The 18,994-nt window shown below is 34.8% G+C and overlaps 1 protein-coding gene across 3 annotated transcripts in view; it reads left to right on the top strand.

The window, feature by feature from the left end:
• The window catches only part of LIPI (lipase I), a 130,354-nt gene that overhangs the window by 96,015 nt on the left and 15,345 nt on the right, over positions 1-18,994 (top strand). For 2 of the 3 annotated variants that reach the window (XM_072806558.1, XM_072806559.1), the window contains exons 7-10: positions 1,969-2,058; positions 3,507-3,674; positions 5,736-5,840; positions 16,002-16,113. In XM_072806558.1, the coding sequence (XP_072662659.1) occupies positions 1,969-2,058; positions 3,507-3,674; positions 5,736-5,840; positions 16,002-16,113 (475 nt within the window). The remainder of the gene's footprint in view (positions 1-1,968; positions 2,059-3,506; positions 3,675-5,735; positions 5,841-16,001; positions 16,114-18,994) is intronic. The other variant, XM_072806560.1, reaches the window with a different exon arrangement.

The following is an 18,994-nucleotide window of genomic DNA, read 5'->3' as shown; positions in this document are numbered from 1 at the left end:
TCTACATAAAAAGTCACATTAGTAAACCAATTCTGCAACATAGAAAAATGGATAATGAATCACACCCAATTTAGATTATTATAAAAAAGCAAGTAAAATAAAAGCATATGCAAAAGTATACATGAAAAACGAGTCAATTTATATATAGTTCCCAAATGGGCAAAAATAAACTATAATGTTTTGGGAGGCATCCTTGGAAGGTAAAGAATAGCAAAAAAAATTATTTTGTTATGTTATTTTTAATGGAAACGGGAAGCTGGTGATTAGGTAAGAGCATACTAAGAGTTTCTAGGTGCTATTTCTTGACATAGACATGATAGCTAAGTGGCTAAATTTTAAAAGCCATACGGCTTTTTACTCTCCTTACCCTCCTTGAAACCAAGGGAATGAATGACCTAAACAGACCAAACTGCCCGGCCCCTTCCATCTGGTAAAGGGGAAAAGACATGCCTGAATCAAGGGCTGCTTGTAAGTTAATATAAATATGTCTTTTGCTTCTCCCCGATTCTTGAGGAGCCTTCTTGGCTTGATTCTACCTTAGTGGCAAATTGGAGAAAATGATGTTTCCAACCTGGAACCCCTAGTCTTGGAACTCCATGTTGAGTTCAGACATAAGGAAACTGTAAAGATTTCCAAAATTAAAAATATATATATATATATTGGTCATATTTAGGAGAATGCAAGCAGGTGATGGTATGTAAAGAGAGATTGGCTAGCCTATCCTCACCACTGTCACAATCAAATCAGTCTTGTGCTTCCCTGGATTCTAAGGAGTTCTACTGAAGTCATTTGAATTGTTCTTTGCCTTTCCTTACACGCTGAATCCCCTCCCCCATTATTCACAGGCCCAGTGTTCTCATGCTCTGCCAACACCTCACTAGCAGTTATCTTGTCCTGTTCCATACTAACACTGAATCCTGTGGCTGCATATTAATCCTTACTGTCAGACCTGTCTTTAGTCTTTATCTTTGTTATGTAAATCTATTGCTGGTCTCTTTCAAGAGTTTATTCTGTTGTAGAAAATGTCTTGTGCCCTAAGCCAAAGCATTGCAACTTTACTTGGCAGCAAAATTTCATATCTAATCACATTCCTGAGTATTCTGAGCTTGCTACCTAACCTCTTTCATCCCCATGACTTCCCTGAGTTATAGCCCCCACATTGGGGTTCTGAGGACCACAGATACACAGAAGCCCTTAAATCATAGCTACACATTTATGTTACTCTGGCCGAATTTGTTCCAGCTGATGCAGCATATTTAGGTATTTCCAGTTAGTGAATCTAGTACTAAGTCTTTGGCTGTATCCAGAGTGTGAGCAAATCATCACACTGGCCTAAAAGGTCACAAATGACTTGGCTTCATTTCCCCCAGCGCTTCCTCTTGCATGTTATACTCCAGGTAACTGGATTTCTTTGAATCCTTTAGGTATGCTCACATAATTTTCTGCTTGGCTCACTGTTTCACTCACATCCTTCACATCATTGTGTGACTACCTCCTCAATGGAAAATTGTCTAACCAAACTACTTAAAAGTGCAACCTACCACCCCCACTAGGCACTTACTGTCCTCTTACTTGGTGTTTTCGCTGTGGTACTTATTATTATCTGACATACTATATTTTCACTTGTGTATTATGTCTTCTTCCCAGTAAGATATAGTTTCCACTATCAAAAGGAGTTTTGCTCTGTTTTTCTTTTTTATTTATATATTTGTAGCACAAAGGACTGTGATGGACCCATAGTAAATTGATGATTGGTAAATATGTTAAATTGATGACATATAATTTTCATGAGGAATTAATTTGAGACAATACCAGAAAAATGTATCTTTGTAAAAATAGCATTTATTTTATTTTCAATTCAAATTTTAAGAGTCACTTTCAATGGAATTTATAGGATATTTTATTTTGTAAAAGTGCTGTTGACTCGATTATATTCAGTTTGTGATTCTTGAGTGTTTTTCTTCTTAGGTTTAGGGTTTAAAGAACCCTTGGGACATATAGATTTTTATCCAAATGGAGGAAAAAAGCAACCTGGCTGTCCTAAATCCATTTTTTCAGGTATACCAATAGTATTTTTGAATGAATTATGAATTTCAAATGATGAAAGGAAAACAATTTACTTTTTTCCTTCTTAACTTGTGGGCAAGATTTTGATCATCCTTGCTCATGAGTCAGGGAGTTATTGGTAAAAAATGGCTTAATTGGATTTTTCTCAGTTCATAAAGTTTACCAGTACATATCCCATTTTGTCATGGTGAGACCTATTACATTAGTTTCAATAGCTTCATTTCATCATTTTTTAAATAAGATTTTATTTATTCATTTGGGGACACCTGGGTGGCTCAGTGGTTGAGTGTCTGTCTGCCTTTGGCTCAGGGAGTGATCCCTGAGTTCCAGGATGGAGTCCCACGTCGGGCTCCCTGCGAGGACCTTGCTTCTCCCTCTGTCTCTGTCTCTGCCTCTCTCTCTCTGTCTCTCATGAATAAATAAAATCTTTAAAAAATTTTAAAAAATAAAAATTTATTTATTTATTTGATAGAGAGAAAGAGCAAAGGCACACACAGGTACTCTCAGGAGCAATGGGGGGGGGGGGGGCAAGGAAGAAGCAGACTCTCTGCTGAGAAGGGAGCCCAACTCTGGCTCAATCCCAGGACCCTGGGATCATGACCTGAGGTGAAGGCAGACACTTAAGAGACTGAGCCACCCAGGTGCCCCTTTATTTATTTTATTATTATTATTTTTGTGTGTGTGTGTGTGCACCTTTATTTCAGCATTTTAAACATTAGGAGAAGGTCTAAGTCAATGAAGAAGCACATATGGCCAAAGTAGCATGTAACATGAGTTTGGTCTCAGGATTTAATCTTTACCATAACTATAATATTATACAAGCACAGATTCATAATCTCTTGTACTTGATTGTTACAAAATAGCCAAGCAGCTGCTCCAGGTGTGCATTTGGCTCACTTCAGAGTCCTAGGAAGCAGTGTTTTGAGGTCTACAGTGACACCTAGTTAAGTAACACACCACTAAAGACCACAGCAGCTAGAGAAGTTTGGTCAAAGATTATAAGGATGTGAGAAGATTGGGAAAGAAAAGGACACAATAAAAGTTTTATTGTTTCCTGGTTTCATAGTCCTCCCTGACAATGAGTAGAAATGTTGGGGATGTGAGGTTAGAAGGGAAAGATATACACATAGTTATTAAGTATGGTAGCACTGTGTGTGTGGAGGTGATCAAATGATTGAAATTAAACATTTTTTCCTGTGGTAGTTATTACTTCAGAAATTTTTAAAAATAAATGTCACGTAAATGCATATTAAATTTAAATTTTCAATGGTACTACTCATTTAGTTCCTTGAGATAAAATTGTATAGTCAACACTTTAATATCCACAAGTATGTAGTATTGAATAGAACTTAATTTTTCTCTAATTTATTTAAACTTGGTTTAATAAATCTACAGTTTAATACATCTACAGTTCTTTTGCTTGATTTTTAACACTTAAGGAATTGAATTTATTAAATGCAACCACCAGAGAGCAGTTTACTTGTTCATGGCATCTTTGGAAACAAACTGCAATTTTATTTCATTTCCTTGTTCTTCATATGAAGATTTCAAAGCTGGTTTATGTGTAAACTGTGAGAAGTTCAAGAAAAAATCATGTCCTAGGCTAGGTAAGTGAGATTGTTATAATTACTATAAGTTTTTATGGAAAATGAATAAATAATTGTTAGTATTTTGCTGGAAACTTTCATATTTTCTTGAGAACATGTTAGCATTTTATGGACAAATTACCTGTGGAACAACCAGAGAAAATAATTTATTTCCTATGTAGTACTTTTAAGGTTTTTAGTGAAAAGAGTTTAATCAACTGCTCAATGGAATTTAACCAACTATGCTCAATGTAGCGTGCAAATTTGGTGGTCTTATGATGATCCTTGTTCTTGTTTTGTAAAGAGGTCTCACTATCTATCATCCATCTATATTTCTACTTTTCCACCAAAGAAAGAGACTATGCATTTTTTTTTAAGACTTGTACATTCTTAGTGGCACTGAAGATTTTAATTTTTATGGAAAGTCTTAGGAGCAAGTGGAGAGGTGTAAACCATAGTCAGCTTTTCATTTGCTATTAGCAAGTAGACATGAATCATACATGGTTCACACCTTCCAAACTCATAAAGCTTGGCAAAAGCAGCTAAGTATTTCAACTTTCGATAACTACAGCCTGCCTGTGAGAAATTATAGAGAGAGAGAGAGAGAAAAAAAAAGAATCCACATAAAAATAGAACAGTAGAGCTGGAAAGAATCTTAGAGGCTGTTTTTTTGCTTTGGATTTTCTAAAGAGATTACCAGATCCCAAGCATGTCATCCCAGCACTAACATCTTATGAGTGCCACGATCAGGATCTGCTAGAAATGTTTCCAAAGCCAAAGGGGCTCAATGAAATGGGAAGCAATTGCAATGGTTGAATTAAACAGCTTTCTGCAGTTTTCTTCAGCAGGAGGTTTATACTAACATGCAGAGAGAATTGCTAGGAGAGGAGGGCAAAATGCAGATTTTGCCAGACTTAATTTCTCATAGACCCCTTCTGTCCAGAAGATGTCTTGTGGGATTCTTTTTCTTCAGATCTTATGTTGGGAATTGCTTTTCTGGGCTCATTGCTTTTCTGTATAATTGAGAAAATTGTGACCCAGTGTGAATAGAAGGATTAGTGTTCTTCCTACTACATTCAAATTTCAAATTTGGAGGTAGTAATGTAAGAACAGACAAATACATAAAGTAGGAAACATTTTAAATATATGTGTATGTGTTAATATTTCAAATATGCTGATGGGATCCCTGGGTGGCGCAGCGGTTTGGCGCCTGCCTTTGGCCCAGGGCGCGATCCTGGAGACCCGGGATCGAATCCCACATCGGGCTCCTGGTGCATGGAGCCTGCTTCTCCCTCTGCCTGTGTCTCTGCCTCTGTCTCTCTCTCTGTGATTATCATGAATAAATAAAAAATTAAAAAAATATGCTGATAATGTATGTATCTGGAATATATATATTACATATATAATATGTAATGTATATAGATGCTATCTTTATGACACATTTATAATGTATGCACATACATACGCTATCTGTATGCATGTGTATATGTAGGAGAATTGGGAGCTATGCTCATGGAACTAAATTTTGTATTTGTTTTATCTAATCATTTTATTCTACTGAATTTACTAAAAGGAGATGCAAGTACAATTCTGGGGATGTCTGGATGGCTCCGGTTGAGCGGTTGCGCATCGGCCTTTGGCTCAGGGCGTGATCCCTGAGTTCCAGGATGGAATACCACATTGGGCTCCCCGCAGGGAGCCTGCTTCACCTTCTGCCTGTGTCTCTGCCTCTGTGTATCTCTCATGAATAAATAAATAAATCTTTAAAAAAAAGTACAATTTTGAGTTTATGATATAATAGTAAAAATTGCTACAAATGGATTGTAGCCATATGGAGTATGCTCAGCTCTGATAAGATTTCTAGGGAGTGGATTTGTTTATGAATCTTGAATTTGATTTATTATGTAATTAAAATGAATGGAATATAAAATTATTTGACAGATGGTTTTTGAGTTACAGAAATCATAAATTATTATTATTGTAATACATTGTTTATTTGAAAGCTTTGTTTGTTTTATTTGAAAGCTTTGTGTGCTATTTGATGGAAATCTAGTTTCTAATGTTTTCTTTCTCAAATCTTAGGTTATCAAGCTGAGCTATGGAAAGATGCTTTAAAAGAAAGAAAAGAAAAACAATTTCTCAAGACCACTGTGTTTTTGGATACTAGTGGCACAAGTCCATTCTGTAGTAAGTTAACATTTTCAACAAATGAACAAATGATTAGTTTTATATACTAATTTGTATTTTCACTAAAATGTTCTTTCTACCTCATCCAATTCCATCACATAATTTCAAGGAACTCTGAAATTTGTTACGGTCAAATTCAAAGGACCTGATTTTTTAGCTTGTTTAATTGTTCATCTCTTGAAGGACATTAGGGATGTTTTTAGTTTTTGGCTATTATAAATAAAGCTATGAATATTTATATACAAGTTTTTATGTGAATTTAAGTTTTTATTTCTCCTTTTTAAAGGCATAGGAATGCAATTGCTGGGTCATAAGCTAATTAATTAGCCTTATAAGAAATTGATGAAGTGTTTTTCAGTATCCTGTACCATTTTGCAATCTCCCCAGCAAAGTATGAGTGATCCAATTTCTCGGATTTCTTACTAGCAGTTGGTATTGTCATCATTAAAAAAAAAAAAAAATCATTCTAATAGGTGGATAGTGATACCTTATTGTGGTTTTAATCTTTGTTGCCCTGTTGGCTTATAACAATGAATCTCTTTTCTGTATATCTTTGGTGAAACGTGTTCATGTCTTTTGCCCATGTTTCAACTGAATTTTAAGTGTGGAGTTTTGAGGGGTTTTTTTTTTTTTTCATATATTTTTATAGTAGTCCTTATTGGATATTTGGTTTGCAAATATTTTCTCCCAGTCTGTAACATAACTACTTTTTCATCTTTTTACAAGGGCTTTTGCAATGGCAAAAGTGTTTACTTTTGATGAGATCTAATGTATCATTTTCTTTACACAGAACATGTTTTTGGTGTCTGAGAACTCTTTGCTGAGTTCTATAGGTCTTGAAGATTCCTCCTAATTTTTTTTTTCCTAAAAATTCTATAGTTTTATGTGATACATTTAAGTCTGTATTTCATTAGTGGTTTAGTTTTCGTATAGTATGTAGGGTTTAGGTTTCGTATAGTATGTAGGGTTTAGGTTGAGGTTCTTTTTTTTTTTTTTTTTTTTGCCTATAGACATTTATTTGCTCCAACATCATTTGTTGAAGGACTATCTTTGCTTTATTGAAATGCTTTTGTAGCTTTATCAAAAATCAGTTAAGCATATTTGTTTAAGCATATTTCTATTTGGTCTAGATTCCATTCTCTTTCCTGTTTCATTGATTTATCTGCTTATCCCTTTTCCAATTGACACATTATTAATTACTATGGCTAATACTATAGACTTATCAGATAGAATGATTATTTCTTCTTTATTCTTCTTTGTCATGTATATTTAGATATTCTAGAATATTTGCCTTTCAATAAAAATTTAAAATAAGGTTGTCTATGTCTACAAAACTTTGGCTGTGTAGGAATTGCATTAAACCTATAGATCAATTTTGGGGGAACTGACATCTTTACCATGTTGAGTCTTCTGATTCATAAACATGTCTCTACATTTACTTTGATTCTTTGATTTATTTCATCAGTATTTTGTAATTTTCAGCATATAAGCCCTGTGTCTCTTTTGTTACATGTATATCTAAGTTTTTTTTTAATTTTTGAGTGATGATAAATGATATTTTAAAAATTTCATATCCCCATGTCTATTGTTAGTATGTAGAAATAGGATTGAATATTTTGAGCTTTTTTCTTGGGGCCTTGCTGAATTCACTTATTATTCCTTGGATTTTAAAAATAGATTTCTTAAGAGTTTCCTATGTAACAATCATATCATCTACAAATAAAGAGAAACTTTTACTTCTTCCTTTCTAATCTGTACACCATTTATTTTTTTTCTTATTTCATTCAGTGTCTAGAATTTCTAATACTATGTTAAATAAGTATGATGAAGACAGATCTTGCCTTATTCCCAATCTTAGAAGAAAGCATTGTTTGTTACCTGTAGGTTTTTTAACCACGGGTTATTTACAAGCATGTTGTTTAATTCCATGTATTTAGAGATTTTCTTCTTGTCCCTCTATTATGATTTCTATTGTTGATTATACTATTTAGAGTCATATGTTTAGAAAACAAATTATGTATAATTTCAATTCTTTTAAATTTATTGACTAAAAAAAAAAAACAGTCCAGGATATAGTTGATTTGGGTGCATATTTCATAGGCACTTGAAATAAATGTGTATTCTGCTTTTGTTGGGTGGAGTGTTCAATATATGTCAATAAGATTCTGTTGGTCTCCAACACCATCAACTCATTACAACATCAATTCAAAGTAAAAAATCTCATCTAATATTATCAGATAAAAAGTTCCAAATCATATCATTCAATTCCAAATCTAAATCACATTTGGGTAAGTCTCTAGGTAGAATCCATCCATAGGCACAAATACTTCCATTTGTGGGTCTATGAAACTCAAGAATCAAGTTGTCTGTTCCAAAAATACGTTGGTGAGACAGACATAGGATACTAGTCATAGACATTCCTGTTCAAAGGGGGAAAAAAATAGAAAAGGAAATGGAGTCAATGGTCTGAAGTAGTTTTAAAAAAAAATTTCTTTTTTTAAAAAAAGATTTTATTTATTTATTCATGAGAGACAGAGAGAGAAGCAGAGACATAGGCAGAGGGAGAAGCAGGCTCCCTGCGGGGAACCCGATGAGGGATGTGATCCAGGACTTGATCCGGGACTCCAGGATCATGCCCTGAACCAAAGGCAGACGCTCAACCGCTGAGCCACCCAGGCATCCCTGAAGCAGCTTTATAGTCCAATAGGGCAAATTCCATTTGGAATCAAGAGTTGGAAAACATTCCCTGTGGCTTATTCCCCCTGAATTCTGCTCCATGGGTTCACAGCTCTGTGTTCTAGCAACTTAGAGTCATCTTTCTTTCTTTCTTTCTTTTTCTTTCTTTCTTTCTTTCTTTCTTTCTTTCTTTCTTTCTTTCTTTCTTTCTTTCTTTTCTTCTTTCTTCTTTCTTTCTTCTTCTTTTTTATTGTTTTGTATAAATGGTAACTTATGTTTACAGATGAATAGTTCTAACAGCCTGTTTCTTGCTGGAAAATTCTGAGGGCCCCACAACATTCTTTCGTTTTGTACTTTGTCTCCTTCAGTCCAAGCTGACAGCATTTATGCTACTACAACATTGTCAAAAACCTTGTAGATGTCCATCTATGTCAGAGATTCATTCCATTAGACAAGAGGAACTTCCAAATATCTTTTGTAGATAATCTTATCTCTATTTTGGGCTTCTACTGAGATGGCAGAGGGAATCTAAGAACCACATACTTAATCTTTCCTAAGAGCCTTTAGTGTTACTGAATACTCTAACTTTTTTACCTTTCTAAGGCAAAAGATTGTCTAGTCACACTCCTAGATTTTTCTCTGGGGCATGATTTCCTGATAGTGAATCTCTTAGTTTTAGTATCTTTTGCAAACTTGATAGGATAAGGATTTTTTAAGTCATTAGATCTGGATTTTTTTTAACACTTTCATCTCAGTTTACATTTTTCCTCTCACATTTCACCATAAAAACCACTAAGAAACAAGGCCATATTTTGAAGCCCTATTAGCATGAAAATCCCCTCAGCTAAATGTCCCATTTCTTTATTTACAACTTTTGCTTTCCATATAATTTCAGGACATAATTCTGTTAAGCTTTCTGTGACTATATAGCAAGTATTCTTTTTCTACCAGTTTTCAATAACACGTCCCTTCCTTCTGAGGCCTCATCAGCAAGTTGTTAACCATCTACATTTCCACTAACAATATGTTCAAGGTAATTATTCACCAAAATACGTATTCATTTTCTGTCATGACCACAACAAATTACCACAAGGTTAGTGGCTTAAAAAAGCTAAAATCTATTATCTTTACAGTTCTGGTCAGAAGACTGACACAAGTGTCACTGAAAAAATTGAGGTGTCAGCAGGCCTGTATTTCTGGAGGCTCTAGGGGAGAATCTGTTTCCTCGACGCTGAACTTCTAGAGGCTGTCTACGTTCCTTGGCCTGCGGCCTCTTCTTTCTCAGTGGTGGGTTGTGTCTTCACTCACTCTCACTGCATCCTTTCAATCCTTTTGCATCACATCTCTTTCTGATTCTCTTCTTTTTCTTCTGCTTTGTAACTACAACCCTTTTAACTGCATTGCTCCCACGTGGATAAATCAGATAATCTTCCTATTTTAAGAGCAGGTGATTAGCAATTTTAATTCCATTTTGCTTTGCCATTGAAGCTTACATATTTACAGGTTCCAGAGATTAGGACATGGACATATTTGAGGAGGTCTACCATAATTACAATAAGCACATATGATTTTTCATAGTCACCTGTTATCAACATTTTATGTGAAGTGTGAGACTTTGATTTGCATTTGGGTTTCTTTACATTCCCCACTTTAAAATATCATTGTCTTGAGTAGCAGATTGCATGATAATTTTTGTCTCAATCATCAAATATATAAAATTCATGAGGAAAAGGATAATCTATTGTATGTATGTAGATGTCTTCCCTTGCTATTTTTCCCTCTTTGTTTTTGATGCTTTAAGATGATTTCAATTCCTTTCTGTTTGAAGAAATTCCTTCTTACAATATTTAAGGAATTGAGTCTGCTAATAAAACTGTGGAGGTTCCTCAAAGAGTTAAAAATAGAACTACCCTATGACCCAGCAATTGCACTGCTGAAGATTTACCCTAAAGATACAGATGAGGTGAAACGGCAGGACACCTGCACCCCAATGTTTATAGCAGCAATGTCCACAATTAGACAAACTGTGGAGGGAGCCTCGGTGTCCATCGAAAGATGAATGGATATAGAAGATGTGGCCTATATACACAATGGGATATTACTTAGCCATTAGAAACGACAAATACCCACCATTTGCTTCAATATGGATGGAACTGGAGGGTATTATGCTGAGTGAAGTAAGTCAATCAGAGAAGGATAAACATTATATGATCTCATTCATTTGGGGAATATAAAAAAATAGTAAAAGGGAATAAAGGGGAAAGGAGAGAAAATGAGTGGGAAATATCAGAGAGGGTGACAGAGCCTGAGAGACTCCTAACTCTGGGAAATGAACAAGGGGTAGAGGAAAGGGAGGTGGGCGGGGGGATGGGGTGACTGGGTGACAGGCACTGAGGGGGGCACTTGATGGGATGAGCACTGGTTGTTATGATATATGTTGGCAAATTGAACTCCAATAAAAACATATACAAAAAAAAAAAAGAAAGAAATTATTTAAGTTTTTCTTTGTCTTAGAGTGCCTTTATTTCTTCTTTATTCTCAAAGGATAGTATTACTGGATATCAGGCTTAGAGTTGAGTCTTTCTTTTGGCCTTTGAAAAATGTGCCACACAGTGTGTGAAAAATCCTGGCCTCCATGGTTTCAGATTAAAAAAATCCATTGTGACTCAAATTTGTATTCTCCTATAGGTAATGCATCATTTGTTTTGGGCTGCTTTCATTTTTTTTTTTTTCTTTTTTGAAGTTTAATTATGATGACTTGGTGAGGATTTGTTTGGGTTTATCCTGTTTCAGGTTCACTCAGCTTCTTGAATGTGCATATTGGTTTTCTTTATCAAATTTAGAAAGTCCTTGGCCATCATTTCTTTGAATATTCTTTAACACCAATTTCTTTTCTTTCTTCCTAACATGATAACATACATATGACATCTTTTGCTATGGTCACATAAGTGTCTGAGGCCCTGTTCATATTTTCCCTCTCACTCTTTTTTTTCTCCATTGTTGAGTTTGAGTGGCCAGTTGATCTGTCTTCAAATTCACTGACTTCTATCCTCTATCATTCACTCTACCATCAGGTACATGCAGTGAGTTTTATATATATATTACTGTAGTTTTCATTTATGTAATTTCTACCCTGTTTTCTTTTACAGCTTCTATTTCTTTGCTCAGATCTTTCTATTCATTTTTTCAAGAGGCTCTAACTGGTTTTTTGAAATCCTTGTCAGATAATCCCAGCATCTGATTTATCTCAGTGTTGACATCAATTCATTGTCCTTTCTCACCTTAGTTGTGGTTTCCTTTGTTCTTGGTATAATGGGCAATTTTCTTTCTTTTTTTCTTTCTTTCTTTCTTTCTTTCTTTCTTTCTTTCTTTCTTTCTTTCTCTTTCTTTCTTTTTCTTTCTTTCTTTCTTTCTTTCTTTCTTTCTTTCTTTCTTTCTTTCTTTTTTTTTTTAAAGATTTTATTTATTTATTCATGAGAGACAGAGAGAGAGAGAGAGAGAGAGGGAAAGAGACACGGGCAGAGGGAGAAGTAGTCTCCATGCAGAGAGCCTGATGTGGGACCCGAACCTGGGTCTCCAGGATCACGCCCTGGGCTGAAGTTAGCACTAAACTGCTAAGCCACCCGGGCTGCCCTAATGGGCAATTTTCAATCATATCCTGTTCATTTTATGTGTTATGTTGGAAGTTGAGTCCTAATGTAAATCTTTTTTATTTTAAGCAGGTAGCCACATTGTTTAGATTTTAACTTTATGTATTCTGAGTCTCTGCTTTCTTAGATGTATAATGGTTCAGGACTTTTATATTTTCCTGGTAATTTGCTTCTTTTTGCTTTATGCAAAAATTTGCATTTTGCCTCCCAATTTTATCTGATTCTATCATATTTTATCACAACAGTTTGTATCTCATACAGCCTTTGAAACCTGTCTTCTTTTCTGTCTTAAATATTATATTCTGTAATATTTCGTTTCACTTGTTACTTAACAATCAGAATTTATTATGAATGTTACTATTATAACAAATGTTCACTATATTTACCAATTTTAGTTTTCTACCTTTTATCTTGTCCTCTTTCCCTTCTCCAACTTTTGCCTTCTGGGTTTAACTCCTAACTTACTGAAATATATCCTTAATGACTTGTTACTAGTGGTCTCTCTCAGTTTGTTTATTCCTTGAAAATGTCCTTATCTTTTCCTTACTCTGGAATGCAAATTTAATTCAAGATAGAATTCTAGACAGAGTATTTTGACTCAGCACTTTGAAGACATAAATTTTCTTTGCAGATAAATTTATTTTTTCATTTATTGTTGGTGTAATTATTGCCTGCAGATAATCTATAGTTTTCTTCTGGTTGGATCAATTAATTAATTAATCTACTTATTCATGATTTATTGTTATCATTTTCTAGTCTCAAGGGTCATTTTAAGCCTCTTAAAATTAAAGAAAAATATTTGTGCTATTTCAAAATGAAGACTCATGTATTCTTTTAATATAGAAAACTCTCAGTAGTCAGCTCTTCAAAATTCACTCTTTGGAGCACCTGGGTGGTTGAGCTGGTTAAGTGTCTACCTTTGGCTCAGGTCATTATTCCATATCCTGGGATTGAGCCCTGCCTCAGACTCCCTGCTTAGTGGGGAACCTGTTTCTTCCTCTCCCTCTGCAGCTCCCCTGGCTTGTGTTCCCCTCCACTGTCTCCCTCCTTGTTGAATAAATAAAATCTTTAAAAAAGTTAAAAAAAAAGCACAAAATTCTCTCTTCAGAGCAAGTTGGATTTTATTTTTTTCAGAATTTATGTAGCATAATCTTGGAGCATTTTTAATGTAATTTGGAGGGGTAAGGAGGATCTTTACCAAGTGATGAGTGCTAATTTAAATTCCATGTTATCAGGGTGTCTGGGTGCCTCAGTCGGTTAAGCATGGGACTGTTGATTTCCACTCAGGTCATGATCTCAAGCTTTGTGTCCAGCTCCATGCTCAGAGCAGAGCCTGTTCCTCTCGCTCTCAAATAAATAAATAAATAAATAAATAAATAAATAAATAAATAAAATCTTAAAAAGAAATTTCCATGTTACCTGGAGTTTTATTTAGTCTTGGAACATTTTTTTCCCCCATCTAAGACTCATAGACAACCAGTAAGAAGAATTTCCCAGGTCTCCCTTTGAATGACAAAGCAGAAAATTAAGGTCTCCAGCTCTGTGCAGAGACTTTCATTTCCACTCTGTCACTCAGCATCATGTCTCCTGTGTGTGGAAGTTAACACTTCCATAGAGCCTCACTCTCCCCACATTCACTTCTCAATTCCTGCAGGGATTCCAGAGCTTCAGTCCTTCTTAAGCTTTACCTTTACTTTCTCTTCATTTCTGTCTCCTGATATTTTCCCTACCTTTATCTGAGCTTGGTTGTGTATTTAATTTATGGATCGCACACTCATTATTTCCATGTACAATAAGAGGTGGGCTTATTCTGTAACATCTCAATATGTCATACTTCCAGAAGTCATCTGAGAGTCTGAAGGTCTGCTTTTGGGGGTGTAACAAAGTATTTTGTCTGAAGCTGAGCAGCCACTTTATTTATTTATTTATTTTAAAAGATTAAAAAAAATAAACGATTTTATTTATTTATTAATGAGAGACACAGAGAGAGAGAGAGAGAGAGAGGCAGAGACACAGGCAGAGGGAGAAGAAGCAGGCTCCATGCAAGGAGCCCGATGTGGGACTCCAACCCGAGAATCTGGGATCACACCCTGAGCCAAAGGCAGGCGCTCAACTGCTGAGCCACTCAGGTGTCCCTGAGAAGTCACTTTATTTTATTTTATTTTATTTCATTTTATTTTATTTTATTTTATTTTTTTGAGAAGTCACTTTAAAGTAAGAAGTTGTCCTTTACTCTCTTGTGTTAGAAATTGATGGTCTGGCGATATATACATTACCTTATTTGAGGCAGTGATAAGCATCAGGCATAAAACAATAAGTTACCCTTGCCTGTTTAGTAGCAATGTTTAACAGCTAGCATGCACGATTTTAGTATATATATTTCTTATAAGAAGATTTCATACATCCCGTGTTCTGTTTTTATACATTTTCTTCTAAGAGATGGTTCACAGTATAGGGACCAGTGCCTACCTCTTTTATATAAGATATGATGGAGATGGAGGATATATTCTAGTCCATAAGTTATAATATCACAACAGGATTAGGATAGAACTAAAACAATGGGTATCACTTTACACTGGATTGCAGCAAAATGTAGTCTGCTTGGCTGTTGTTGGGACTGGGGATGGGCATCTAAGTAATAATAGCATCATACTTGAAGTATAGGAAGAAAATTGGATATTGATGTTAGATGGTAAATGGGATAGGCTTAGTGAGCACTTAAAAATATCTCTTTGCTGTGAATTTAAATCCTTTGGGTATTTTCCCTCCAGATGCATCAACATCTTCTCATAATAGAAATGAAAGTATCTTAAACTTGCTTTATCAGCTAATCTTCTAGCTCTTGCTTGCAGGTGGGTAGTAGGATCTTGAAGCAGTTATGGGCTGCGATTTTTTGGGTGGTGTTTCTGGCAGGGCTTTGTTCTCTGGCCCTCAGTAATTATTTGAACTACATGTTTCCTAATAGATACTTCTTGTGCTTAAAAAAAACAAAACAAAACTCACGGGGAGTCAGAACTTTCTGTCTAGCTCAGACAATATTAAGTGCAGGGTGAGTTCAGCATCTTTGCCTGTGGATAATTTACTGTATCAATTTCAAGCTGGGCCATTTTGATTAAGAATAATTATGAGCTTGGTATATATAGAAATACTTAATTTTCCAGTCATTCCTAAACAACCAGTGAAATTGGGAATTATATTTGTTAAGCAATTTTACCTAGACTATTCATCAGATAATTAAGGAACCTTATCATATTTACTTTAGTTATGTAACTGAAAAAGAAAAGCTGCTTCATTGACCTAAAATCTGATTTTTTTTTTTTTTTTTTTTAGTTTGCAAACAAGATAGTATTCCCTAATTATTTGGCCAACCCTTTACCCATACCTCTGACTGTCTGGCAGGCTTTTTCTTTCCCCATTTTATTTTATTTTATTTTATTTATTTAATTTTTTTAAAGATTTTGTTTATTTATGAGAGACACAGGGAGAGACAGAGAGGCAGAGACACAGGCAGAGGAAAAGCAAGCTCCATGCAGGGAGCCTGATGTGGGACTCGATTCCGGATCTCCAGGATCACACCCTGGGCTGAAGGCGGCGCTAACGCGCTAAACCGCTGAGCCACCCAGGCTGCCCTCATTCCCCACTTTAAAGTCTAGTTAAATATTGACAAAAAGTTAAATATATTACCTATGTGCCAAATGAGTGCCCCTCAATATTATGTGCATATATAATATGTGCCTAGATTACATACATATATACATACATGTATAATGCATAGGAATCAAAAATAAGGAAAATAATAATAATGTGAATTACATTCTATATTTTTGTTTTATAGCCTATTATTTTGTTCTCAGTATAACTCTTCTAGATAAAACCATGAAGGATGCCTATATTACATTTAAATTATTAAACCAGTTTGGAAATGTTGAAGAACCAAGTCTCTATGAGTAAGTATAATTTAGTATTTCTTTTCTTTCATAAATTAAATGTTTGTTTTCTTGAGCATCTACTTTGAAATATAATACAAATGGTGTAAATTTTCTATCCAGTGAGCCTTAAAATGTTAAATATTAAAAGAATCTCAGGTGTATACTTTAATTCATTCATTCTATGGAAGAAGATGCTGAATACGAAGTCGACTATCTTGTTTATGTCATATACACCTAGGGACTACAAACATTAGGGGAAACTTTTTTTCCCTTCTCACTTTCTCATTCCAGTGTTCTTCTCAAACTACCTTGCCTTCTAATTCTCTCTGATTTTCAGGCAACATTGTGTTCACAGTGATGTGAATAAATATCTGGTAACTTCTGTCAGTAGAGAGAGACCCAATTTCAGTATTTCAGAGAACCACTCCCAGCCACAAATACCACAGATAATAGAAGCAGACTTTTTTTTTTAAGTTTATTTATTCATGAGACACACACACACACAGAGAGAGAGAGAGAGAGAGGCAGAAACATAGGCAGAAGGAGAAACAGGCTTCCAATGGGGAGCCTGATGTGGGACTCCATCCCAGAATCCCAGGATCCGACCTGAGCCAAAGGCAGATGTTCAACCACTGAGCCACCCAGATGCCCCTTTACTTAATCTTCTATTTAACTTTCCTTCATTCTCTGTTAAATAAAAGAATGATATGATGGTGTATGCTACAATTAAAATTGTAGTTTCCAACCTGCTATGCTAGACTTCTAGAAATCTATTAAATAATGTAACTTTTCAAAAGGCTCATGGGTACCATGTCTAGTGATGAAATAAAAGAGGTACTTTTTTTTTTTTTATCTTGCCTAGACTTAGAACAATTTGGTTTAAGTTTAGACTAATTACTGATGACATCATTAGAATTTCAGAAGGCACAGTTGGTATATCTAGCATTCACTGTTGTCATAGTCTAGGTCGTTACAGTACCCGAATTGACTAAATCTATTGTGTAATGAGCTTCAGGCTTGCATATACCGCGACGTCCAAACTTACTCAACCATTAAAGCAAACTAAGGAAAAGTCTCTGCATGCTTATATATTTGCACATTAGCATTGCAAACAATGGAAGTGATGTATATAATTTTACAACATTGTTATAAATCTTTGTTTAAAATCTAAAAATGACATTAAAATATAAAAATTAGTCATAACTCATAATAACTGTGGTTTTGGTAGATAAATCTTTAAAACCTTGAAAGCCACAAAGAAAATAACAGTAAATGCAGTATATTATGATAAAATATTGAGAACCTATGTGCTGACGTAATATAAAGACTTCATCATGAAATACTAAGGCCATTTGTGACAATAATATTCTGAGTTCTAAGTGAGGGAAATTTTTAAAATTTTGAGATAAACGTATTTTTAATATTAGATCCTTACAAATTTAATTTTCTTAAAATGATTAAAGGCATTGCCAATAATTTAGTAGCTGGATGGAGCTGGTGATGAGTGAGCATCAATTATTTTCATTTTTTCCCCTTTTCTCAACTCCTCAGTCACTCAAAGAAGAGTATTAAATAAAACAAATTAGGATTTCAAATTCTTCATTTACACAAAGGCTCATCTTTTATTAAGAGAAACTTGTTTTTTCCACTTGATTTTGAGCACTAATTGACAATATTATAAGAATAAATAGTTATTTTATAGTAGTTTATTGCTTTAAATCACTTTAAATAGTGTATGGGAATGCCTGGGTGGCTCAGCGGTTAAGTGTCTGCCTTCGGCTCAGGATGTGATCCTAGAATCCCAAGATAAGTCCCGCATCGGGCTCCCGGAGTGGAGCCTGCTTCTCCCTCTGCCTGTGTCTCTGCCTCTCTCTCTCTCTCTCTCTGTGTGTCTCTAATGAATAAATGGGTAAAATCTTAAAAAAAATAGTGTATGTATGTGCATATATACAACACACATACCTGTATGATCCATTTATTTTTATAAGACGTGCTTTCTTAGCTTTTGAGTTCATTTATTCAACAGTATTACTTAGCACCAATGAGACTTATTCAGGCATTTCACCAAACAATGGGTATTCAAGATAAAATAGCATTATTATTGTTCTCAAGGAAGTTGCAGAATACTGGAGGAGTCTAATGCATATTTACAGCTCTGAGGAATAAGTCCTGTAGAGTCGGATACTTATATACTCGAGTGTACAGAAAGGGAAGCAAGGAAGCATTTGAATTGGAGATATTGCAGACAATGAGTGGGGAGAGAGTGCTTTAAAAAGCATGAAGACAGGAAAGTACCAGAGTTCAGTAACAGCATAAAGACTACAGTCTTAGAGAAGTTGTTTCCAACTTGTTCAGAAGGCAATGAAATTGTAATTCTTGATTTCCTTTATCAACATCATTGTCTATGCAGAACAACACGAAATATTGATGCATCAAGTATTTACATACTTGAGTTAGAGCATTTTTCATGAAGGAATATAAAACATGGCTGATATATTCATGGTAAATCTGTCTATATAAGCCTGGCCAAAGAGTTTATTGTCTGTTAACAATTCTTTGCTAATAGTTATGATCATACTTTGGGATTTGAACTGTTTCAGATACAAGGGACACAGAGACTTTTAAATCAACTTTTGTTTCTCTTTTCAAAATTAAAATGGAATATTTGCTCACTGTAGAAAATGTCTCATATATATGAGAATCATATATAATTATATCATCCAAGGATGTTCACATTTACTATTTGGTCTACAACTATGTCTCCTCCTTTTCCTCTGCCTCTTTGTTTCCTTCCTCTTTCTTCTTGTACATACTCCTTTTTACCTAGCAAAATTAGGATCTAACTGCAAATGTGTCTTTTTTTTTATACTGAATACTACAGTATGATAATTTTTTCCCA

Source organism: Canis lupus, chromosome 30 (assembly GCF_048164855.1).
Source record: "Canis lupus baileyi chromosome 30, mCanLup2.hap1, whole genome shotgun sequence".
NCBI lineage: Eukaryota > Metazoa > Chordata > Mammalia > Carnivora > Canidae > Canis > Canis lupus.
The sequence above is the reverse complement of the archived record's forward strand: the minus strand, read 5'-3'. Positions and strand labels throughout refer to the sequence as shown.